Genomic DNA, 27,283 nt, shown 5'->3' on the forward strand with positions numbered 1-27,283 from the left:
GATTTCTGCACTAATCGCCGTATGGTCCCAGCATAGAATGGACTACCCTTTCCTTTCCCTGACGGTCGTAAGAGGTGATTAAGGGAACCTAATTTGTTGAGAGATGGGCAGCAGCGTCGCTCTCAAAACATCAATAAAGCCTAACTGTGGTTGCAAACCCGCTGGCAAGCGTGGAAATTACTGGCAAAACCCTTCAATAGGGGGAGGTGAGCTGAGCTTACATTCAACAATGGACAGATAACGACAAAGATGACGACGATAGATCGCGTGTGTGCTTATATGCGTGTGTGTGCGTATATGCGTGTGGGTACATATATGTGAGTGTGTGCGTATATGCGTGCGTGCATGCGTGTGTGCATGCGTGTGTGCGTGCGTGCGCGCGTGCGTGCGTGAACAACAAACCTAGTAAGTTCATTTATATTCACATCAAACATTACTTAACACAGCGACAAAAAAAAAATTAATACGAATTGAGAACCTCCTTTTGCAAGTCGCTGTTTCACGCGGCTTTGCTTGCGTGTATTAATGTAATAAGCATCCTATGTATAACTTAGAAATGTACGATAAAACTAATCAGTATACCAAATTTCTTTTAAAACCGCTCAACCTTTATACATGATTGAGTAAGAACATCCAAACAAACAAACTTTCACATTTATAATATTAATAGTTTTAGTAGGAGAATATTTACCAGGATTATATTAAACATTATCAAACTTTTACCCCACAGTCGGCATAACTGTACGAACATAACGGGAATGTTACCGAACATAACGATTGTGGACACACGAAAATTAGACCTCCAACATGGCGGAACAAACGGACAAACAAAGCGCCCACCCCATCCGGAGGTGCGTGTGCGCATACGCTTTGATGTTTAGGAGATAAAAGTGACAGTTTATATGGCACACGGTTTACCGTTGAATCCTAGCATGAGAATATATGACCCGTAGATTCGTATAAAGAAATTTATTACGTACCTACTAGCTTTTACCTGCGACTTCGTTCGCGTGAACGAGATGTTTACGACCCGGATAAATAGTAACTTATATACGTCTCTTTTCTGATTCTTAATCCCATATAGTACGTGTATAGCAAATTTCATAGTAACTGGTGAAGATCTAAAAGGTACCAAATGAACAAACTTATGACTACAGTAAGGTGTTCTTAAAAATAAAAGGGGGGGGGGGGTAAAGAGGTTTCTTCAGGGTCGGCAACGTGCACGTAATAGCTCTGGTATTGCAGGCGTTCATTGACTACGGTAACCACTTACCATCAAGTGGACCGTATGCTTGATTGCCACCTCAGTGGTATAAAAAAAAAACTTACTTTCACATTTACATTATTAGTAAGGATACAGTTCAAAGCAATTTGAACATATAATCGATTCACCAATATGTCTCGAATTGAAGCAAATTTAGAAAATACACAAAAAAATACATTTAAAAAATGTAATTAAAATCGGTAGAGCGGTTTAGGATAAGCGTGAAAGAATTTCGGACATGGATTTTTATATGTTAAAATTAAATATGGCAACAATACCGCTTGCCAAGCATGACCAAATCCCCCAAGGGGGAAGCCTATGTTTGCAGTGGACAGTTAATATGATGATGATGGCAATAATGAACGTAGCATAATATCCTCAATAATGAAAACTCATAAGAGGTACCATGAGCGTCACTGTATATTCTGTGACGTCCGTAGTTCGTTCATATATATAGGCGACAGTTACCACTTTTTAAGAAGTAGACCCTCAGTTTGTTATTTTCAATATATAGTCACTTAAAAAAAAATTTTTGAAAATTAACAAGTAACATATACAAACATTTCATATCACCTACGAGATCTAACTTTCGTACGTATATTCTTCTAGAGAATATTTTATAAAAAATATCATTAAACCCACGACTATACAAATAAAGGGACAGCGCTACACGCGAAACACATTACCCTCCTTACGTCAGCGCACGTGGGTAATAAGCAATTGTTGAATGTTTCCCACAGTAGGTAACGTGTCAGAGGTAACAATGGCTATGTTATTTGCTGCTAATTGATTGCTGCATTGCTGACGAAGACCCCCCCCCCTCCACTAGATAGAGTGACGCCTTTAAATATTCACTGCAGGGAGTCAGTGGATGCAGGTAGCTCAAGACTATTCATTATGGCAGTCTATGGGGAGGCCTATGTTCAGCAGTGGACACAATGACTGATATGATGATGATAATGGCTGGTGAAGATCTCCGGTGATTTGAGAAATTGGTCTTTCATTTTATAACATTAGTAAGGATGAGAATAAGTAAGAATGTAAGGATTCATGCAAGCAAAGCCGTGGGAAACAGCCAGTAAATAATATATTTATTGCGTTTTTTTATACACCGGCAGGGCACCAGTGAAGGATGATAGGTGAGGATGAAGCAGGTCAGTTAGCCTATCATGACGAATTCAACAAGAATTGTTCACAATTTCCAGGGGGAACCACGTGGAGGTCGACCTAATAGGGCATATTGGTGGTAATGGGGCTGTCAAACTCCATTGCTAACAATCCCTTTCCTTCTTAATTTATTGTGTTCGTACTTGGTAAATAAAATAGGGTGTTAGTTTCTTTTTTACTATTTCGCACTGTAACCTGAAACAAGATGTAGGTAATGAGGTCAACAAATTCTACGTAATGGTATTAACCATTAATGCTATTACTATAATAGGATCGGCATATTTATTATACTTATTTGGATAATACGTCTCTAAATAAATATATGTTTTTTTATTCAACTAGAACGACCAAAAAACCAAATGTCCCATCATCAGATGGTGGAAAGTGATAATCGTCGCCTACAGACATGAACAGTACGAAGGACATAACAGAGTATATTGTTTCGCCCATAATACCGCTTATGCGTTTCTATTCCTGAAGACTTGGGTATTACACCTCTGTACCCTGTAAATTCACTGCCCTCAGACGAGTGGGATATGCCAATTCTTCAAGTCGAAACACAGGCAGGCAAATAAAATCCTGTTTATCGAAATCAGCTCTGATTCAGCGATGAGTCAGTCAGTCAGGACTTTTTAATATAGACAGGTAAATGAAATTAACTCGTTGGCTGGCGAGGAGGCCACGTCGAAGCCTCACGCCCACATCTTCAATGTAAAATATAGTCGATACTCAATATTATCTTATAAGGTCTTGTTAGTCATACGTGCAGCCTTATAAAAATCTGTGTTAACGAGCCTCGGATATATGGGATATAACGGTCGACTCCTGATATCTGCTTCGAGCAGTTTATATTATCTGTAATGCAGCATTTGATGCGTTTATTTTCAAAATTTGCTATAATCTATAAACATAGAGTATTTTTGAAAAGAATACTACCGTGTGGACATGACATAGAATGGACCAGTTCTTCCTTGGCCGTGGGTGTCGTAAGAGGCAACTAAGGTAATCTAATGGTCGAGGGATAGAGAGCAGCGTCCCTCTCATATCATTACCAAAGCTTAACTGCGGTTGCCAACTTGCCTGCCAAGCGTGGCAACTATTAGTAAACCTCTCTTAAGGGGAAGGGAAGTATTTAACCGTCCGGTTAAATACTGATGACGATAAGTACATATCCAATAAAGAAATAAAAAAACAATAAATCTTCATGTGGTGACGGAGAACACAATGGGTCACCACTCCCTTCATCAGAAGAGATCGTATAGACTATTAGAACAAAGCACAATGCACAATACAATAACACAAGAAAATCTATAACCCCATATCGAACTGGCCAGCATGCCATTTATTATGATAATCAAAGTTGTCCTGGTAATTTATTAGACAAGTCCGCTGACGCGTTCGCAAGTAAATCTGCGCGGACCTTTTACTACGAGTCTCTATCATATTCTTAAATCTATATGGACTATTAGACGAAGCACTTTTTATGTACTTGATAGAAAACGGTAACCAACGCCTATACATAACCAGTTCACAGTAATATGATATTCATGGCATCCTCCATGAAATTCCTGATGACTTATGTACTGTGCCTCTGTACCCTGAAATTGGCACTGGCATATCTCATTCTTCAAACCTCGCTAAAAAAAAGATGGTGCCTATTAAGGAGAGATAGACACCTGGACAGCCAACGACGATATAAATTATTTCATTATTTATATTAAATTTATGACAAAACGGTAAATCTAAATTAATATGAATTTTTTTTTATTTGTAATAAACAAATCCAACAATACTAGTTTCACTTATTAAAACCTATGTTATTAACGAATAACATGGGCTATATATAAAAAAAAAAAACTGAGCCAAACTGAGACAGGCCACTAGCCCGTTATAAATTACTAGTTATAGAACCCTACAAATATTGTACACCTCCCATGAATTATTAATATTAAATATTAACAAATTATATATAATTGAAACGATAAATAGAAAACACTTTCATTCATTAATATTGTCCGCAATTGATAACATGTTCGTTTGTCTAGTGATTTATTAGTGTTAGCTACCGGATATTAGTGGCGTATGGGAGGGAGACGTTAAATCAGATAAGAGCCATATAACTATGTTTGAATACGAAGAAAGTGTTAAAATATCATGACAAATGATTAATCGTAGAGTGAAAGTAATGACATTGTATGCAAAAGACGCCGCAGGCGCTTTGCGATTAATTTTTTTCAGATAGCTGAGTGCTAACACTACGCACTTTATCTGATTTGTAATAGTAATAAATATAAATATTGTATCCCACAAAAAAGCCGACTTCAGTCAACTGTTCAGACTGTATTAGTGTAAAAAATAAACTACCGAATCGAATTCGAAAAAAAAAAATCTATGAGTATGTTTTCAGATAAAAGAATTTTCCAAATTGGTTTAAAACTGACGGAGTTATGAGGTAACAAACATAAAAACAATACAAATGAATTAGAGGTCGAATACGTATATTAAGCTCGTTCGAGTTCTTCATTTCGACATTAAATATTGGATAAGAGACATTCAACTAAGAATCCTTCTGAAACAAATAATTATATACGAAGTGCAAATGCGAACACGATAAATAATTACTTAACTATATCGATTCCAGGTCAAAAGAGGGCGCTGAGTAACAAAAATGCTTTTCTTTACGCGCGTGATGGATTTATTGCATTAAATGTATGTACGGACCGGCTCATATGATACACGTGAGGAACAGCTGTGAGAATTTGCATTTAATTGTATGTAAAACATGACATTTTGTATGTGAAAGCTATAATTTTTTTATGATATGCACGTATGTATAGGTTAATTTGGGGATTGCACAGACGATTCATTGTAAAGGTGAAGTTGGATTAAGTTCAAAGATGATCAATTTTCAAACAATTTTTGTGCGTTTTTGTTTAAGCAACTTAGAAGGGCTAACAAACTGACAACCCAGCAGATGGAAAATGGTAACCGTCGCCTTTAGATATGAATAGTATCATGAACATAAATAACAAAGTACACTGTGCCGCCAAATGATAACCTTCATGCGTAGCCTTTCCTAAGGACTATGACCTCTGTACCCTGTAATTTCATTGCCATATCCTACCCTTCAAACCTAAAAACAGCCATGCAAACACAACTGCTTCACAGCAGAAACACGAATGGGACAGAGATATCCAAGCAGATGATTTTTGTTTATCTACATTCGCGACCAATTTTGTATCATCGTCATCATGTCAGCCGTTATCCGTCCACTGCTGATCATAGTCCTTCCCCATATAGTTCCATAAGAAATGGTCCCGAGTCACTTGCATCCACTAACTAGGAAGTGAGACTGCGTAATTGCTGGGACAATGCATTTTTTCATCATTGATTACATAAATAATCATTTAAATCGGCTCACATTTATCAGGTAAACTGAGAACCTTTTACTTTTTAATGTGGTTTTGAATTTACAGGGTGTAGAGGAATAACATCTGAGTCCTCAGGAATGGTAACGCATGGGGGGTATCATGGGCGAAACAGTATACTCTGTTATGTCCATGGTACTGCTCATGTCTATAGGCGACGGTTACCACTTTCCATCAGGTGGGCCGTCAGCTTGTTTGCCATTCTAAGTTGTATAAAAAAAATGTATTCAGCACGAAACAATAGTAGATATTTCTATTATTATTAATAATGTATATTATTATTTATACTGTAAATCCGCCAAAAACAGCTACTTCATTTGTAACAAAATAAATATGAGACTCAGGATACTAATTCTTTTAAAAATATTCATCAAAATCGGCGAAAATATCACATAGCATACATACAAAAATATCCGTGTGGTCCCGGCATAGAATAGGCCACCCCTTCCTTCCTTTCCTGTAACTGTCGTAAGAGGCAACTAAGGGAACTTAATGATAGAAAGATGGGCAGCAGCATCCCTCTTAAAATATCTCTAAAAGCCTAACTGCGGTTGTCAAATTGCTTGCCAAGCATAGCAACTACTGGCAAAACTCCCCTTATGAGTAAGTCTTATGTTCAGCAGTGGACAGTTAACGGCTACAATGATAACAATGAGAATACATACAACATACAAACTGAACGAAACCATTTTGAAAATAACTTATTATACCTTCGGCGTAGAATAAACGGCCAGCAATAATAAATTATCATAGTATTTATTCTATTCTATTCTATCAGAACTTGAACACTTGTGTTGATAAAAACCGAGTTGATTATGTTCCTTTCAAGATCACAACAAGGTCGTACAATAGGGTCAGCAAAAAAAGCCCTCAAATAAACACAATAGGTGTCAGTGGACGACATAAAAAAAAACTGTTAAATGACTTACAATTTTATTTGGCTTTTCTTATTAAAAATCTATGTATTTCGTTTTTTCCTTGATGAAGTTTTAACGGCAAACTGAACGCTAATAAGCTTTAAACAAATGCGTGCTGTCAGTGAAGTTCTATCCATACTAACATTATAAATATGAAAGTAAGTTTGTTTGTTATCTAATAACGCCCTAACGGGGAATGGCATGGAAGGGTTTGTTAATAATGAAGACGCTAGTCCCATTGCTAGCAATATACCCTATCAGGTCGACCTCCACATGGTCGCCCCTGGAAACCATTTTGCTGAATTATCATCAATTAAAAAAAATCGGGGCGCCCCATATTGGGGGGAATTGGCGAGTTGGCAACTGCAGTTAGGCTTTGAAAAATCCTCATCCTCGATCATTAAATGCCTCTTTTTTTCTCTTGGGAAGAGAAAGGTGTATTTACATACTTATATACAAAGACAATAAGTACTCTACTTATTTACGAGATCATCAAACTTAACGAGATGGTTAACCAATTTTTGTTAACCCAAATGTGTTTTTTACGAGTGAAAAGGCTCGATTTTTAACGATCGATTCGCTATCAAGAAACAATAATGATAGTAGCAATAATATGTATGGGGTTCAGTTAGTCATAAACTGTACACACAGCATATTTATTGTAAGCGTGACATAGGACATAGTGGTCATTTACTATCAGACGGGCTGTATGCTTGTTTGCCACAGTTTGCACATTTTAGTTTAGATATTAAAAAAAAAATCAAACATGAACATAACTTGATAATTTAATTAATATGTAGGTAATAAAAGCGCATTAAAGTTGATTCTGAAGCACCATTTCTCTAAACGTATGTCTAACCTAACCTAACCTAACATTTTAATTCGATAATTTCGCAAAATTACTGTTTTATACTACTTAGGGTTAAGGAAAAGAGACAAATTATAAGAACGATTTAGGTCAGAAGGAAAGAAATGTTAAGACACTTGATACGACACGATGAACTTATGAACATTATAATAGAAGGTAAGATAGAAGGAAGGAGGGGAAAGGAGAGACTAAGACATAGTTACATGAGGCAGATCAAGGAAAGAGTTGGTGTTGTGTCGTATCAAGAGATGAAGAGAGCGAGTCCCTTCGAAATTTGTAGTGAGTGCCAAGAACTCCGCCGAGATAGGATAGATACTGTTTTATGAACTAATTGACTGAATGAAACACTGAATTTATAATAATTTTGACTTTGTTAGAAATTTAGAGTGCATTGGTCCTTATAATAACAATTTTGTTATAATATCAAATTGAAACATTAATTTCAGTTTTTTTTTTTGTATCAGCTATTAAATGTCCTCTGCTGAACATAGGCCTTTCCCCTAAGGTGAGTTTTGTTAGCAATTGCCACACTTGGTTAGCATAATGGCTAATAAATGCTCATAAAGCTTTGGTAATGTTTCAAGGGGGACGCTCTTGCCCATCTCTCGAACATTAAAAGTTCCCTTATTCGCCTCTTACGACACATGTAGAAAAAGGGGTGGCCACATTTTATACTGGGATCACCCACGTTTAATGAAATTCCCCCTACCTCCTACAAGAATTGACCCCAGTGGCTAACATAATTTAAAATCAATTACGATATTTTAAAATTAAAAGCGGTCAGTCTACTTTTACAATTGACAGAGAAATCACGTACCAATCTAATAAAAAACATTTCAATTATCAATCTTCTCCTTTTTGGAATCAAAATAATAGTTTTATTGGTGTTACTACGTTTTTAGCGACGCCACGGTAAATCTTTCTTTTAGACGTCAACAAGTTATTATAGCTGTTTGGCGTAACGTCAAATGCTTTTTTTTTATAAAAAAAAGTAACCTTTTTACCTACAGTACTATTTTGCGCGCCATTTTTCGTACTATTTGTTACAATACTCAAACAATAATAATAGTTCTAACAAAACGCAAATACTATACCATATTTCACCTTGAATTTAATTATTTCACTTGGCTATTGTTTGTTTATTAGACATTATCATGAATTTGCTTTCAAATGGTAATAAGTTTTTAAGTAATAACAGGATGATGTCTTTAAAGATAGTCAATTTCATCACTGGTGAGTTAACCTAGTTATTATTTTGTAATAAAAATTATTATAATTGTTAGTTTCTGTTACGTATTTCATTATTTATAATTATTTTGTTACAATTAGACATATAGGGGGGAAAGGGATTGTTAGTAATGGAGACTGAAAATCCCATTACTAGCAATATACCCAACCAGGTCGACCTACTCGCGGTTCTCCCTGGAAGCTATCATGATTAATTCCTGATGAATTCATCATGATAGGCCTGTTTTCATCCTCATCGATCACCATTCACTGGTGCCCCGCCAGCGTATCCCATTAGCGCAGGCGGGGTTACCATTCCATTTTCATCCAATAAAAAAAAATTTGGTATATATTCTTAGGCCGGGTAGTCCCGGCCATTACCTGTTCACTGCGAAACATAGGTTGTGGCAGTAAATGGAATGCTTAGCACGTGGATTGACAACCGCAGTTAGGCGGGGGGAAAGGGATTGTTAGTAATGGGGTCAAGTAGCCCCGTGCTGACAATATGCCCTCTCGGGTCGGCCTCCACGCGGTTCCCCCTGGAAACCATCATGGTAAATTCTTGTCGGATTCGTCAAGGTGGACCAACTGACCTGTATTTGTTTTCATGTATCATCTTCCACTGGTGCCCCGTCGGTGTATACCGATGGCGCAGGCAGGGTTATCATTCCATTTTCACCCATTAGAAAGAAACCAGATGCTGCTACTCATCTCTTGACCATTACGATCTCTTAGCGCCTCTTACAACACCCACGGGAAAAGAAGGTAGTGGCCAATTCTATGCCGAGACTTCGTGAGTATCAGCTGATTGTAGACTTACGATACAAACATAACCTGTCTGAAAATTGTTACTTGCGAGGAAGAATGACATCTCTCTTGATCGTTAGTAGAAACTAATGGTAATAAAAGTCCTCCACGCTAAACCTAAATGTAACATTAACAAGTAAGATAATTAATGCAATATTTGGCACAAAACCGTGAAACAGAACGGTGTATCTGTCTCGGTAAAAACCTAAAAATTGTAGCGTAATCAATTTTTTCTAGTAAAATCTTTCGAAATTGCGACGAGCGCGCAAAAACAAACCGCTCGCCTTGACACAACAAGCGATGCTCACTTGTGTAACTTAACGTTTGAACCGCCTTTTTAAGGTAGTTGCCATTAGACAGATCTAGGTAGCCTAAAGATTTTTGCAAATAACTACGATAAATTTGACGTTTGCCATGACTGGCGATTACAAATATATTCTTTTTAGACGATTGCAAAAGAATGCTGATTGACCTCAAAGCGATTCCCTCTGGAAACTATTGGGGTTAATTCTTGGTGGGCCAACTGACCCTGTTTTATCCCCACCTATTATCACTCACTGGTGCGCCGCCAATGTATACCAATAGCTCTATTCGATTTTCACCCATCAATAAATCCATTGATCACCCTATAAGACTGATCTGCACGCGGAATTATTCAATATGATGCCTACGGCCACTTTCTATCATCGTACGGCTCGCCATCGACAGGGAGTTCACCCTCATACCTTACAGCCTAAATGGTCGCGTACAACGCGGTTTCAATGATGCTTTCTCCCACGAACACTCAGGTTATGGTATGCCGAGGTTTTCCCAAGAGACTACAGCATGGGGTTCTTCAAAAGGGGGGTAAAGAGGTTTCTTCAGGGTCGGCAACGCGCGCGTAATACCTCTGGTACTGCAGGCGTTCATAGGCTACAGTAACCACTTACCATCAGGTGGGCCGTATGCTTGTTTGCCACCTCAGAGGTATAAAAAAAAAAACTTGGCTAAATGAATTAACTTCAGTCTCCAGGAAACAGAGAGAAATGATATCATCTCTTTCTACTATCTCATCAGCATAAAGCAATAATGCAAACATTTCAGAATGAACGCACGTTAAATTTTAATTTAAGAAAATTAGAAAAATATGAACATGTCGAATGTTATCTTTAACACAATAGCAACAGTCAAGAAATGTCTGACTATCCCATTAGCAATTATAGTCGTGAATATCATAATCATCATCATATCAGCCGTTAACTGTCCACTACTGTTTTTTTATTTTTTTTATGGGTGATAATATAATGGTAACCCCACCCGCACTGTCGGTATACACCGGCGGGGCATCAGTGAAGGATGATAGGTGAGGATGAAGCAGGTCAGTTAGCCCATCGTGACGAATTCAACAAGAATTGCTCACGATGGTTTCCAGGGGGAACCACGTGGAGGTCGACCTGATAGGGTGTATTGCTAGCAATGAGATTGTTCAATGTCATTACTAACAATCCCTTTCCCCCCCGTAAAGGGAGGTTTTGCCAGTAGTTTCCACACTTGACGGCGGGTTTTGTTGATGTTTTAACGGGACGTTGCTTTTCCTTCATCTATTAAGTTCTCTTAATCACTTTTTACTACACCAACGGTAAAGGAACGCCGTGAACATACTCCTATTTACTTACCTTTGTATAAAACCATCACACCCATTTACTCGAAATACAAATTGCATACCAAACAATGGTTGTTTTTTTTTTCAATTACAACCAAATGGGGCCATGACAAATCGACAATCTCAGAAAGAGATTCGAACGTATGATTGTTGGGTCTCGAATCCGTTACCTTTAACAGTATTAACTATTAAATAACTAGCCCAATGATAATAAACAAATAGTACTCTTAAATCATTTTAAAAGAAGCTTAAATGGATTTCGGAATGGAAAACAAGTGGACGGTAAATGGTTCTTTTTTTAATGGTTGAGAATGGAATGGTAATCCCCCTCGAGTTACCAGTATACGTTGGCGTGGTACCAATGAGGGTTGATAAGTGAGGATGAAAAGAATTCAGTTAGCCCATCGTGACGAATTCCACAAGAATCAACTACGACGGTTTCCATTGGGAAGCGCGTGGATCTCAACCTGATATTGTGTATTGCTAGCAATGGGGCTGTTAGATCCCATTACTAATAATACTTTTTCCCCTGAAAAGGGATTGCTAGTCATGGGGACTAATGGGCCCATTGTTAGCAAGACTTGTCAGGTCGACCTCTACGCGGTTCCCCCCGGAAACCATTGTGACTAATACTTGTTGCATTCATCACGATGGGCTAACTGACCTGCTTGCATACTCATCTATTATTGTTCACTGGTGCCCCGCCAGTGTATTAGGTTACCATTCCATTTTCATCCATAAAAAAACAATCTCTTTCCCCGACGGTTACTAGTGACCGTTGCCTATACATATGAAGAGTACTATAAACATTCAGGAATACGTAAACACCCATAATACTCCTTTGGCTTGGCTATTACTGGACGCTTTTGTTTAGTCTTATACCTCAGTACATAGTGATTTCTTTGATTCTATAATTATCTTTCTAAGTCATTGTTACTGTTGTTGATATTCAATTGACTTGAACCAAACGTTTCGGATCTACTCTCCTCATTCCAAGGAATGGAGTTCTATCCCAGTCTGTTTTTCATAGCTAATCCTCATTACTGGGGGAAAGGGTTGTTAGTAATGCGAACTACCAATCTCATTGCTAGCAATATACCCTGACAGGTCGACCTCTATGTGGTCCCCACTGGAAACCATCGTGCCAAATTCTAGGTGTATTTATCACGATGGGCTAGATAGGGATATTAGAGGGAGATCACGTCGAAGGCCACAAATAGTCGTCTTCCTCAGTAATGAGAATTTTTTTACGGATGATAATGGAATGGTAACACCGCCTGCGCTAACGTTACCATACCATTTTCACCCATAAATAAAAAAACCACAGATGGCATTGACCAGAGATTAATCTGTACTTGTTTGTATTATTATACCTTCGTAGTTATAGACCTCCGACAGAGATTGCAATGAACGTTTGTAATCATAACAATAGTCGCAGCCAGTGCATAAACAGAAGGTAGTAGGTACCTACCTACCTACTTACTATAATAAAGGTACCTTCTTACACAAAAGATAATAAGGAACGACCTTCTTTTTTTTAATGGATGATATTTATTTATTTATTTATTTATACTTTATTGACCACGTTACAAAAAAAAAAGTCTGGTACAAAAGGTAATGTAAGGTAATTCCATGATAATGGAATGGTAATCCCGCCTGCGTTATCGGTATACACTGGCGGGGCATCAGTGATAGATGATAAGTGAGGCTGAAAAGGCAGGTCTTTTTTTTTAATAGATGATAATAAAATGGTAACCCCGCCTGCGCTAATGGTGGCGCTGCACGCTGAACGCTGGCGGGGCACCAGTGAGGGATAAGTGAGAATGAAATAGTAGGTCAGTTAGCCTATCGTGATGAATGCACCTGGAATTCAACACGATGGTTTCCAGGGGGAACCACGTGGAGGTCGACCCGACGAGGTACATTGCTAGCAATGGGACTAGTAGTCCGCACCACTAACAATCCCTTCCCCCCGAAAAGGCAGGTCAGTTAGCCCATAGTGACGAATTCAACGATAAATTTGTCACGATGGTTTCTAGGGGGAACCGCGTGGAGGTCGACCTGATGGGGTATATTGATAGCAATAGGGACTAACCTCCACTTTACTAACAATCCCTCCCCCAAACGACCTTCTTTCAAACAAAATAGTATTTATAACAGATATAAATTATTATACCTACCTATGGCAACTCCTCCTGCGCTTTTGAATTACGCAGGCGGAGCACCAGTGAGGGATGATAAATGAAGAAGAAATCAAATTAGTTAACCTGTCGTGACGAATAAACGATTGTCCAAGGTGCAAGACCGCGTGGATGTCGACTTGACAGGTTGTTCCCATTAGTGATAATCTCCAACCTTTACTAAACAGTAGGTAGATAGGTATGTAGTTCAATAACATTTTTTAATTATTCACAACGTCAGTGGATACCTTTAGAATGTAAGGCAAATACATCTGTTCATAAATTAGCCAAAATCGCTGAATACGTTGACAATTCGCAAAAAAACTAGTTACTTGTTGTCAGATCAAATGTTAAACAATAACCGGCCGGCTAAAAGAGTACCTTGAATAGATCTAATCTCTGCAAAACGGACATCATTTGAAATCAAACAGATTGTAATTTAAAATGCGACCCAGATAGACGTTTTCCACACAAAACGGCTAGACACCGAGGTGGAGCCAATCATTCGGATCGCGGACAGGTTTTTTTCCGCGAATGCTTCGGACTTCGACATAGGCAACGTCTTAGAACCGGCATGCCATCGCAAAGCATGGAAAGTACAGTTAAAATAACTTTAGAATACTCACGCAACAAGGGTCGCTCGGTGATGCTTAGAAAGATACGATATATTTTTCATACATACAAGTACTTGATCACTAAATGCACAAGTCTACAAGTTCACTGTTGTTGTACACTGCCTAGTTTTTGTACCTGGTTGTGTATTGTATTCACAGATTAGTTCTAAATGCGGCGCACGTTAAACACAAAATAGAAACGACGTAAGAAATAAACACGATTACTGTGCGCGACGGAACGCACCGAACTGGCGGCCGGATCGACGATTTCTGAGTGAAACGAAACGTCACGGTGCGCGATCGCCGGCCGGCTCGTTCGGATACCTGTGGGGTTCCATGATTTATTTTATCCAACATCCCGAAAGGTGTGTGCTTTGTTTATTTTTTAGACGGGCTCAAGTTCAATCGGTCGTAAATATAAGATTCTTTAGTGTTACCATCAGATAAACCACGTGTTTGGTTGCTAATTTACTATAATAATAGTAATTGTTAAGTTCTAAAAATCGTTGTTTAAGCTAGACTAGAGCTAAAAGAAAAATAAATTCAATAAATGTGTTAGTTATTTAGTTCCCTACTTATACTTCAAATTCCGTTTCATAACAGTTAGGTTTCGCGTTATTTAAATTTTTATATAAAAAAATATATATACCTACCTATTAGTCAGGTAGGCGATTCTTAATTCACAATACTAGTTTTATCTTCTATACTTATAATAAATCTGTAGAGAGGTCAATTCTGTACATGAAATATATTTCCAAAATAACAATCAGGGGGTGGGGATTAGTGATCGATACTGATGCCAAAAATGCAATCAGTAAAATTTTTGTCCGTCTGTCTGTCTGTCTGTATGTTCGTTATAGAAACAAAAGCTACTCGACAGATTTTAAGGAAACTTGGTACAATTATTCTTCATACTCCTGGGCAGGTTATAGTATACATTTCATCACGCTACGATCAATAGGAGCAGAGCAGTGAAGGGAAGTGTGTCTGTTACATCAAAACCACTGAACCGTGAGGAAGGACATAGGCTACTTATTTTACGAAAAACAACGGAAATATATTTACAGATTGATCCTATAGAAATATTAATAAAATCGGTTGAGTAGTTTAGTTTTTAAATTAAAACTGGTTTTGTCACAACAGAAGTCGTTTTTCTAAATAAAAGTATAACCCCCAAGTTTGAAACAACTTTTGTTCCTTATCTATTTGTTAAAAGATTACGTTACATACATTGAATTCTTTTCAAATCTTCTGTATTATCATTTCTATTAATTAATTAATTAACTTCAAACACGTTTGACTTCTCAGTAATGTGTTTTCTAGTGTTTATTTTTTTAATTCATCAAAAGGAATTTCTTCCAAATTTTTTCCATATTTCCTCATACATTTTATTGAAATAGTTTCTTGAATAATGGCATATTAGTTTTTGATTTATATAAATATTAGAAAATATCTTTTCTAATATTACAGTATAAAGAGCTCTCTTTACACTACGCTAATATTTTATTTTTTAATGGAAATTAATGGAATGGTAACACCGCCTGCGCTAACAGTATACGCTGATGGGGCACCAGTGATGGATGATAAGTGCGAATGAAAAGGCAGGTCAGTTGGCCCATCATAATGAATACTCTTGGAAATCAGCACGATGGTTTCCAGGGGAGACCACCTTACCCCACCTTAGGTAGGACCGTGTAAAGGTCGTTCTGACGGGAGTGGGAATTCCAGGTATATTACCTGGAATTCAGCATAAGTGTTCCCGAAGGGGACCACGTGAAAGTCAACCTGACAAGGTATATTGCTAGCAATGGGACTTGTAATCCCTATCACTAACAATCCCTCTACCCCACCCCCACTGTGCTTATACATATTAGGTATAAATATAAAAGTGAGTTTGTTAGTTTGTTGCCTCTGTGCCAACTAATCGCCATGAAATTTGGCATTCACGTACTCGTCGGTCTATTTATGATAAAAAATATTAATGCATAGGTATATCATGGGCCACCCCTTTTTTTCCTGCAGGTGCCGTAAGAAGCGACTAAGGAAACTTAATGGTCGATCGATGGGCAGCACCGTCCTTTTTAAAACACCACCAAAACATAACTGCGGCTGCCAATACGTCTGCTAAACGTGATAACTACTGTCAAACTCCCCCTCTCCCTTTTCCCCTTATAGCGAAAGCTTATGTTTTTTTAATGGAATGATAATGGAATGGTAGCCCCATCTGCGCTATCGGTATACACTGGCGGGGTACCAGTGATGGATGATAGGTGATGATGAAGCAGGTCAATTAGCCCATCGTGACGAATTCAAAAAGAATAAATCACGATGGTTTCCAGGGCTAACTGCGTGGAAGTCGACCTGATAGAGTATATTGCTAGCAATGGGATTGCTAATTTCTAACAATCCCTTCTCCCCCCGAAAGTTTATGTTCAGCAGTAGACAGTTAAAGGCTGGTATGATGATATGCAAAAGAACACCTAGTTCAGTAAAACAATTTTGCAGCGTTTTAGTAATACACTTTTATATTTAAAAGGAATGTAACGTTAAATTCTAACTCGATTTACGATGGCGGTTATTTATGACTTATGGGTTAGTTTATTATAACCGGCATGTGCCCGCATGGTGTAAAGATGGACACCATTAAATTGATGCGACTAGGCATAATATCAGGTTTTTATTCACAATAATAACATTGCAGTTCGCCGGTTTGCTGACAGTGTCAATCTATCTAATCTGTCTAATATCTAAATACATGCTGACTGATATACAGATCTGATCTATCAACGCACATATAAACGGTTTAGATTTTTTTTAATAGCTTTTTAAAGGCACTTTACACATTTACCGCTCACTGTCGACAACAGTATGACAAGCACCTAACTTCGCCTGCGTTTTTGGTTTATACCGGTGGGATACCACTGAATGGTGATAGCTGAGGATGAAATCAGCGGGTCTACCATGAAATGAAATTCCTAAATTCGTGTTTTTGTTTATACTAAAATCGGACCAATAAATGGAGTTTAACACTTCTTTCGTCATACATCCTATCATAAATGTAAAAAGTAACAATATTTTAACATTTTTAATATTTCCAAACGGCATGTATTATGTAATTTTAACATCAAATTTCTGTTACATGTGGCTCCGAAATTTCGGAAAACATTTCATTGTAGGCCCTCAGGTCTGTGTTGCCCCATCGTGTTGCCATGCTGTTGGCCCATCGTAATAAATTTATCAAGAATAAATCACCTGCTAGCAGGGTGTATTACCAGCAACAAGCAAACTAGATCCTATTATTAATAGTTCTCTCTTCCATTTACTTACTGGGTAGATAGTTTTTGGATTTTTTTTTAATAGATGACAATGGAATGGTAACTCCGCCTGCGCTAACGGTATACGCTGATGGGGCACTAGTGAGGGATGATAGGTGAGGATGAAAAGGCAGGTCAGTTAGCACATCGTGATGAATACTCTTGGAAATCAGCACGATGGTTGCCAGGGGAGACCACCTTACACTACCTTAGGTAGGACCGTGTAAAGGTCGTTCTGATGGGAGTACATTGGGGGAAAGGGATTGCGTTTTGGTTTGAAGGGTGGGATATGGCAGTCAATTTACAGGGTACAGAGAAACAACACCTATCTGTATACTGTTTCGCCCATGATATAGGGTATCATGGGCGAAACAGTATACTCTGTTATGTCCATGGTATTGCTCATGTCTATAGGCGACGGTTACCACTTTCCATCAGGTGGGCTGTCAGCTTGTTTGCTATTCTAAGTTGTATAAAAAAATGTGAGAATCAAGTCAGGTGAGGTTACCCATTGTGACGCATTCACCGGGATTTAACCACTGTGGTTTTCATGAGGTACCGTGTGAAGATCGACCTGACTATTACTAGCAATGGGAACAACAATGGGAACACTTGTCCCCGCTACTAACAATTCCCTGTCGTTTTATTGCTCGCAAAGAGGGCTCAACGTACCCTATTACTTCTGGTGAGATAGTCAAGAACATCTGATATGGCATGATACTGTTATAATTACTTATTACCACTCCACGTGAACTAACTCAAAGATGATAGGGTAAGACAAATGCGTCGGAAGCACGAGTCTAATCGCTGGATAACGGGCTGTGGCATAGTTGATAAGCTATTTCCTTTATTTGCATCGTTAGTAGGTATTATACCTTTACTATGCTATTTTATATTACCTGTACCTATACCGACTTCATAAAAGTGGACGTTTCTAATTTATTTGTATAGTTATGTTTATGTTATGTTAAATTATGCTATTATTTCGAAATTTATCTAAAGAAAGGAGTTTCCCAATTTCATATATATTTTCTTTGCGTATGTATTATATATTAAGTGACATATTTGCCAATTGGAGACCGTTTTAAATGATTACTATACGACAGATTGTGTTCGGGAATTAGTTTCATGTTAATTCCGTAGATAATTTTATCACGTTTTTTTAAAGGAATAATGTAATGGTAACCCCGCCTGCGCTAACAGTATACGCTGACGGGGCAAAAATAAGTAATGTTTTTTTTTTAAATGGGTGATAATGAAATGGTAACCCAGTTAGCCCATCGTGACGAATTCCACTAGTATTAACCACGATGGTTTCCAGGGGAACCGCGTGGAGGTCGACCTGATAGGGTGTATTGCTAGCAATGGGTCAGTTAGACCTCATTACTAACAATCCCTTTCCCCCTGATATGTGGTGTTATCATTCCACTATCATCCATTAAAAAAAAATATTCAATGCAGTAGGTAGCATATGATGTCGTCATCATCAAATCAGCACTGGACAGTCCACTGCTGAATAAATGCCTTTCCCATAAGAAAGAAGGGGTGGCTTGTAGTTGGTTATGGTTTATAGCTATATGTTATAGCGTATAATATATTTCAATTCAATTAATTGCGTTTTACAATATTATTATTAACAAAAAAATTAAAAAATCCGTAAATTAAGTACGTTGCAGACCCTGTCAGGCACAGTAATTAGAAGCGAGGAGGGCGTCGCTTTATTTTAATATTTTTCATAAGATTGCCGTAATTTATACATTAAAAATACATATCAATACATATAATAAAATCGTAACTGATCGCTGTCTGTACATGGAAGATATATAAGAAAAACTATTATAGGGCGGCTTTACGAGTATAAACGAAATAGAATAATAGAATGTCTGTTTGTCTATACGTTTCTGCACGCTAATCTCAGAAAATGCTTAACCGATTTGAATGTGGTTTACACTAATGCGTTTTGCCCCACTTAAGATTTAGTGTTTGTTTTATTTCAATCGGTCCATAAATAAAAAAAGTTATATCAATCTGAATAATCACATATAAAATGCTATAAAATAACCGATCAGTTGAATTGGCTGAGACTGTTTTTATTATATGTATGTATTGATTTTTGAAAATTCTGTCCAATCGTGCGAAGCCGGGTCGGATCGTTAGTAGTAAATATAAGTAGTCATGTTACCACGCCTAACGCCTGTTATTTACAACTTAGCAATTGGATTTTTACGTAAGTACGATAGGTTCTAATAAACTTATCTAAAAATAAAAAATAAAAATTAAAGTTGATAATGGAATGATGACCCGCCCGCGCTATCGGTATACACAGCCGGGGCACCAGTGAGGGATGATAGATGAAATTGAAGCAGGTCAGTTAGCACATCATGAGAAATTCTCCAATGAATTCCTATCGCCTAAATAATGTTTTCCAGAGGGAACCGCGAGGAGGTCGACCTGATAGAGTATATATATATATATATATATATATATATATATATATATATATATATATATATATATATATATATATATGTTTGTATATATTTGTTTATATATAATAGTGCCCCACCTATCCTTTGCCTTTTTTTTCTTATTACAACGTCCTCTACCCAAAGGTTGTCTGAGAGAGATCGCTTTGCGATAAGGCCGACTTTTGTATCATTTCTCAATACAGTTAAATGTATTTACTATTTTATAAATAGTGCAATTAAGTGTAAAATAAATAAATACATTTCTTTTCACAACCTGACCGCAAAGTTATAAAACGAACTTGAAACAGTGTTTTTATAATATATAATATTTTCACACTTTATTTTACTGTATTGTATCAACCGTTAACTATCTACTGTTGAACATAGCTTCCCTCATAAGGGGAGGTTTTGCCAGTAATTGCTACGTTTGGCAGACGGGTTAGCAACCGCAGTTTGGCTTATGGTGTTGTTTTAAAAGGTGCGCTGCTGCCTTATCTCTGCACCATAAGCTACCTTAGTCGCCTGTATGACTCCCACTGGTAGTCCAAAGGAAGGGGTAGCCTGTTCTACGCCGGGATGTCAGTCCATGTCATTAGGGTTATTAATTACTTCTTTAGGAGGAACACTACTGTATTTCGTATAATACCAATGTTCCTGGGAATATTTCTTGGATCTGGGTATACAGGAATATGCATTTAGGTATTCGTTGATTGGTATTTAGATATATAGAATAACTTAGTATCATTATAGAAGACAATTTGTGTGATTGAATGACATTATAATATAATTATTAAAAAAAAAATAGTATATTTTACCACACAAAGTTGCCAACCCTATACTCTAAATCTGCTATGCATTTCAATAATTCATAGCGTCTTCCCGAAGGAAACCTAACATAGGACGCGGTTATAAACATGCTCACTTGTCCCGCATATTTATTGGATTTCATGCTTTTATGATAATTTCGGATAATATAGTCAAATAAATAATATACCTAACCTAATTTATTAGTTCACCAGCCCTGACTATTCCAGACGGTTCCATATTAAACTTGAGCATAAAACATAATCTGACGAATCTTATTAGAAGGTTGGGATCCAATTAATGTCAACATTATTTATCTATGCTAGTACAAGTTTATAAGAGATAACGTAAGGAAACGAATTTGAAAAAAAAATGTTATTCTTACAATATTATAAATGTAAAAATGAGTTTGTCTATTACCTTATAGCGCCTTAATAGCTTAACCAATCATTATGAAATTTAATATACATATACAAGTACTATATGGGATGGAAAAAGATATAGGCAACTTATAATCCGGTCAGTAAACATATTTCGGTTACGCGAACGAAGTCGCGAGTATAAGTTAGTTAATAAATTGTAAGCAAAATTTTTAATTCCTAATTGACTTCAAAATGAAAGTGAGACGTTCTTGTTTATGAAATTTTTCTTATGTTGTTTTTTTTTTTTAATTTTGAAGTTATAATATTTTGCAATTTTAAGTTATAGGTATATGGTGCAATAAAGTGTTAAATAAATAAATATTTTCGTTTTTCATATAGATTAAAAATGTAATAAATATATGTTTTTTTCATATAAACCAAGTTGTCTGTAAGAGATTGCTTTTAGCGATAAGGCCGCCTTTTGTATATGCACATTCTGTATAAATACTCCTTGTATACATTTCTTTCGTGCGCAATGAAGAATTTATTATTTTTAATGTTAAAAATGAATAACTTGCTTTAATTCTCATTGAAAAAAGTTATTAATTTTCATTAATGGAATTAGTAAATTTCGCATTCGTGTCCACCCTTTCCACCTAGGTATGATAATCATAATGACTGCTACGTGAAATGGGCATGCATGTTCTAAATATCACATCTCACGTGCATTTCTCAAGAGGCCAACCAGTTGCATTCAAGGAATATAACATTGGAATTTGGTTCCTTATGCGCAATAATTAAAGTAAACCAGTAATGCCTTTTACGATGTCGAATTCTTAAGATTCTTGAGTTGATTGCGTGGCTTTATCGGTACTTGATTTATTAAATAACCTCTTTTAATATAAAAATCATGTTATTCGACAGTCGATGACTGAATCTAAAAAAAGACTCATGATTTTCTTTTATGCCACTTATAATAGCAAATAAGCTGACGCCCACCTGATGCAAAGTGGTAACTGTCGCCTATAGACATGAGCAGTACCATGGACATAACAGAGTATACTGTTTCACCCATGATACTCCCAATGCCTTGCCATTCCTGAGGACTTAGGTGTTATTCTTTTGTACCCTGTAAATTCACTGCCAAATCCCACTCTTCAAACCGAAATATAGCCATGGAAATACAACTGCTTCACGGTAGAAACACGAATGGGACAGAAGTGCCCAAGCAAAGGACTTTTGTACAAAATCTCCCTCGTCATCTCTTATTAGAGATATCATCATATATATCTCTATTTATTTATTTATTTATTTAGGTTTACCAACAATTGTTTCCACAAAATAATGTAAATATATATACAATTATGGAGCTTAGAACTAAGTGTAACAATTTTTTATAGGCAAACACAGCATATATTAATACATGTATAACAATAAGTACAGAGAAATATATATAGCTTACAACTATTATTAAATACTTAACAACTAACAACTAAAGCCACCATATCCATAAGCAGATCCAGCAGCACGACTCATTTTATATATTTATAGATATTTCGTACAAAAACAATTGGAGTATCAAAATTAATATCGACCTGGTCACTGCAGCTATTTATAATCTTACAGAACCTTACCATTGGAGAATTACTACCCAGAATAGTTCTTCTAAATGGAGGTATTAGCGGAGTTATAGGTCCACGAGGTAATCTAGAAGGGACTCGCAATTTTACAAGGCTTAATAACTGAGGACAATGTAATTTATATGTTATAAGTTTATACATAAATATGGCGTCAGAGACTTTCCTGCGTTTTTCTAATGAGATCATCCTAAAGTACTGCAGCCTGGCCTTGTAGGATTTAATTTTTTTGGCAATGCCAGTGGAAAATGCCAAGTGCCATAGGAATCGCTTCTGGATACGTTCCATACGCAATATATGTGTAGCAAAATGTGGGCGCCAGACCACGCTGCAATACTCCAAGACACTCCGCACCAGGCTATTATAAAGTATAATTTTAATGTTACTATTATGAAATACTTTACAGGTTCTTATAACAAAACCAAGCATCCTTGAAGCTTTATTAATAATGTTATTTAGGTGAGGAACAAACGTTAATTGTTGGTCGTATAATACACCTAGATCACGCATACTTCTACTCTCTTCAATTATTTCATTTTTGATTCGGTATTGTGAATATATTAAATTATGCTTTCTACTAAATTTTATTATACGACATTTTTTAGGGTTCAAATTCATGTTATTGATATCACACCAACTAATAAGCCTATCAAGATCACTTTGTAGGAGCGTAACATCGTTATAGGATTTAATAATTCTAGCAAATTTTAAGTCGTCTGCGTACATAAATACTTGTGAGAAAAGAAAACACTCAAGGATATCATTTACAAAAAGATTAAAAAGAATCGGTCCCAGGTGAGATCCCTGGGGTACTCCAGATGTAATTTTACAAGATGCCGATTGAAACCCATTTACTACTACAAAGAAAGTCCTTTCCATTAAATATGAAGCCATCCAATCTAATAAAGATCCTGTAATACCATAGGCGCGCAGTTTATAAATAATAATTTTGTGAGAGACCTTATCGAAAGCTTTGCAAAAGTCTGTGTATATAACATCAATCTGCTCTCCAGCATCAATTGCTCCTATTAGGAGTTCAGTGAACGATGCCAAGTTTGTACTTGTAGACCGCGAACCAGTAAAACCATGTTGACAATTACTCAGATATAAGGCAAGATGATTCTGCAGATGAGTGCAAATAATTGATTCGAAAATTTTACCAAACCAAGATAGAATGGAAATTGGCCGATAGTTGCCTACCGCGTCATCCTCTCCCGATTTATGTATTGGAACTACTTTTGCCATCTTCCATTTTGTAGGGAAAACTCCTGTAGTAAGAGATTTACTATAAATCAACATAAGTGGGTACACTAACTCGCGTGCGCATTCTTTGATAAATAAGGGTGGTATTTCATCTGGTCCCATTCCCTTGTTGCAGTCAATGTTCAATAACTTTTTAAGTAAGATATCATATTCAATGGTTGGAAGTATCATGCATTGACTATTGGTTTCTAAATTGTACAAGAAGCTGGAATTATGTTTGTGTTCATTTATATCATCTAAATCATACACGGAGGAGAAATAAGAAGCGAACAACTCGCATATTTGCCCTGGATCAGATGTAGTATAAGAACCATCCGTCATATTGGCTGGATATATACTGGATCCGCCACGCTTAGCCTTAACATAAGTCCAAAATAATTTTGGATTACTGGTTAGATTACTCTCTATATTCTGTGTGTAATTACGATAACAATATTTAATTAATTTTTCGCTTCGTTTTGCCACAATTTTTAACTCTATCGCGTCTAAAGGATTTTTATATTTATTATAACGTTCTCTCAATTTGTTTTTTTCTTTTAACATTTTTATCAGATTACGGTTAAACCATGGTGGAAACCTATTATTCTTATATTTGCGTAAAGGTACACAATTTGTTATAGTTGAATTTAAAATCTCATAAAATACATCAACCATTTCATTTACAGTATCCTCAACTCCAAACAGTTCATCCCAATTTATTGATTTTAACTGTTCCCGAATTATGTCATAGTTAGCCTTGTAATAATTTAGTCTCTTTGCATCGGTATTATATGGCAGTTTTAAATCACCACCCATTACAACATTAATATCAAGAGGAGGGTGAAGCTGATCAACAACACATAGAACACTAGTACTTTCATTAACCGTAAAAGTTTGAAGGGTTGAGAAAACGAGATCAAGGGTACGACCAGCAGGGTTAGTAACATAATTGTGCTGCTGTAATAAATTTACACATGTAAAATCTATCAAAATTTCACGTGTGCTGGATCCATTATTTTGAGTGGTATCATGAGTAGAGAAAACGGTCCTCCAGTCAATGTTACCCATATTAAAGTCTCCCACGACACATATTTCTGAATTAGTAATCTGTTCAAAAGTAGCATTACAATTATTAACAAATAACTCCATAGCAGACCTGCTGACTGGAGGAGGAAGGTATACAGCACAGAAAACCATTCGACGAAAACGACACGTAGCAGGTATATCAATAGTTACCCAGAGATCTTCAAGACAACTTTCCCAAGTACTAATGCGTTTTGATTTAATGGGTTTCTTTATAGCAATTAGAACACCGCCACCCTCCTTACCCCGATACATCGAACTTTCCCTGTCCCTTCGATACACTACGTATCTGTCATCGAATAGCTCTCCGCTCAATACAGTATCATTAAGCCATGTTTCTGAAAGAATTACTATATCGTAATCATTACCACTAACGTTGCTCGAGAAAATATGAGTTTTCGTTCTCAAGCCACGGCAGTTTTGGTAGTATATATGTAAATTGTTAAATTTGGTAGACATAACTAAACATGCAGTAATAAGTAAATGTTATAAATAGATATATAAACAAGAAAATTAAAGTATTTCAAGTGTATCCAAATTTCTTATAAAAACATAACCAGCTTCCTCGTTTTTCCGTACGAATATTCTGCCACCTCTAACCCAAACATATTTATATCCCTTTTCTTTCGCTTTATGTCGCGTAGCTGCATGTAGTGCCTTGTTGGATGGAGACAAATGCTCTACAATATAAATCGGCGATTTTTTGGTCTTAAATCCGAAATGTGTACTATTTAACCTGTTCTGAGGGTTGGATTTATTAAATTTGATAACAGCTGCCAACAACCGGTCGCGAATTCTTGGAGAAGCAAGCTGGATTACAATTGACCTAGGTCTATCACTAGCGGATTTAATTTTGGCGATTCGAGAGCAATGCACAATGTCAGTCTCGTTTACTTCACATCCAACTACCTCACCCAGCTGTTTAACAATTGTGTAGATATTTTCATGTTTGTTTTCAGGCATGCACTGTATCTCCAAATTATTAGCACGAGACTGCTGCTCTATCAAATTAAAACGCTGGTTCAAATCTGAGACTGTACTTCTTAATATGGTATTTTCTTCTTGCACATCTTTTACGATTCTATTTAAAGTCGATTGTTCACACTCAATTTCTTCAAATCTTTTATTAATTAGATCTATAGAGTGGACAATGTCGCTTATTTCCCTTTTTATAGGTTCCATATGTTCGATGATGGTGTTTATCATAGAAGTATTGATGCGTTCTATCATAGCACTGAATTCCTCCTTTATAACTTCTTGTATAATAGAACGCATATCCTCTTTAGTGGCGGACATTCCAATAGGAGATGGTGAGTTCAGTGCAGGTCTTTTACTTACTCGAGGCGTGGACGAATTACACACGGGAGTCGAATCGCTTCTCAAGGATTTCGGAGTCTGGTTCAAACATCCCGGGCACTTCCATATTCGAAAAATCCTCGAATCCTTTCCGATTTCATCAATTGACAAACAAAGAAAATGGTATGACCTTTTACATCCATTACAATTGATAAATTTTTCATCTTTATTTGACGATTCACCACTACAGCAACCCCATATATTCGAAACCAAGGGCATAATGTAAAAAGTGTTATTCAATAAATTTAGTAAAAAAAAAAAAAAAAAAAAAGTATCGGTGTTATTGCTTCAAGGTTATTATCAATTAATCGGCGTATTAACAATTTCAAAGAATTTCGTGTTATTTTGGAGCCTTAACAATAAATCAGTACCAGGTTGCAAAGTATATCACAAACTCAGCGAAACCGCGAGAAGAACGTCGTAAGCGCCGTGGAGAACGCGTCGCTTACGCGTTATCATAAGACACTTGCAGTAACCACCTTTCGTGGGTATTTTGTTTTTACGTATTAATAGATTTGATTGAAAAAACCATAAAAACTACCATAAATATTTCAAGTCACACCACAATTCAAACACAAAAGGATTCAATTTCAGAATTCACTTAGTTAAAGATTGGAATGGCAACTCTAAACTTCACCTTTTGAAATAATAGTGTTGAGCGATTCTTACAATATGTTAACTGAACGGTAGTCGTACTGAAAAACTCTAATAAGGTAGTTAGACATATTTGCCGATTATTGATTTTATGATGAACATACCATTTGACATTAGAATATTTTATTTTTTATACAACTTAGAATGGCAAACAAGCTGACGGACCATCTGGTGGAAAGTGGTAGCCGATATAAGGTGGCAGGGGGCAAATCTAGCCTTACATAGATATTAATCTATTTATTGTTTTTT

At 36.7% G+C, this 27,283-nt stretch overlaps 2 protein-coding genes across 2 annotated transcripts in view; both read right to left on the minus strand.

Moving 5' to 3' along the window:
• Window positions 1–14,373, minus strand: part of LOC113520348 (LIM domain only protein 7) — a 244,680-nt gene extending 230,307 nt beyond the window's left edge. Inside the window, exon 1 of the mRNA XM_031914582.2 lies at window positions 14,127–14,373. The gene's annotated coding sequence lies outside the window, so the exon portion shown is untranslated. The remainder of the gene's footprint in view (window positions 1–14,126) is intronic.
• Window positions 14,374–24,979: 10,606 nt separating this feature from the next.
• Window positions 24,980–27,071, minus strand: LOC128201331 (uncharacterized). Its single transcript, XM_052898009.1, has one exon. It carries the CDS (start codon window positions 26,597–26,599, stop codon window positions 25,538–25,540), a length of 1,062 nt encoding a protein of 353 aa, XP_052753969.1. The 5' UTR covers window positions 26,600–27,071; the 3' UTR covers window positions 24,980–25,537.
• Between the last annotated feature and the right edge of the window lie 212 nt (window positions 27,072–27,283).

This window comes from Galleria mellonella, unplaced genomic scaffold (genome assembly GCF_026898425.1).
Source record: "Galleria mellonella isolate WM207_F2 unplaced genomic scaffold, CSIRO_AGI_GalMel_v1 utg40, whole genome shotgun sequence".
Classification (NCBI taxonomy): domain Eukaryota; kingdom Metazoa; phylum Arthropoda; class Insecta; order Lepidoptera; family Pyralidae; genus Galleria; species Galleria mellonella.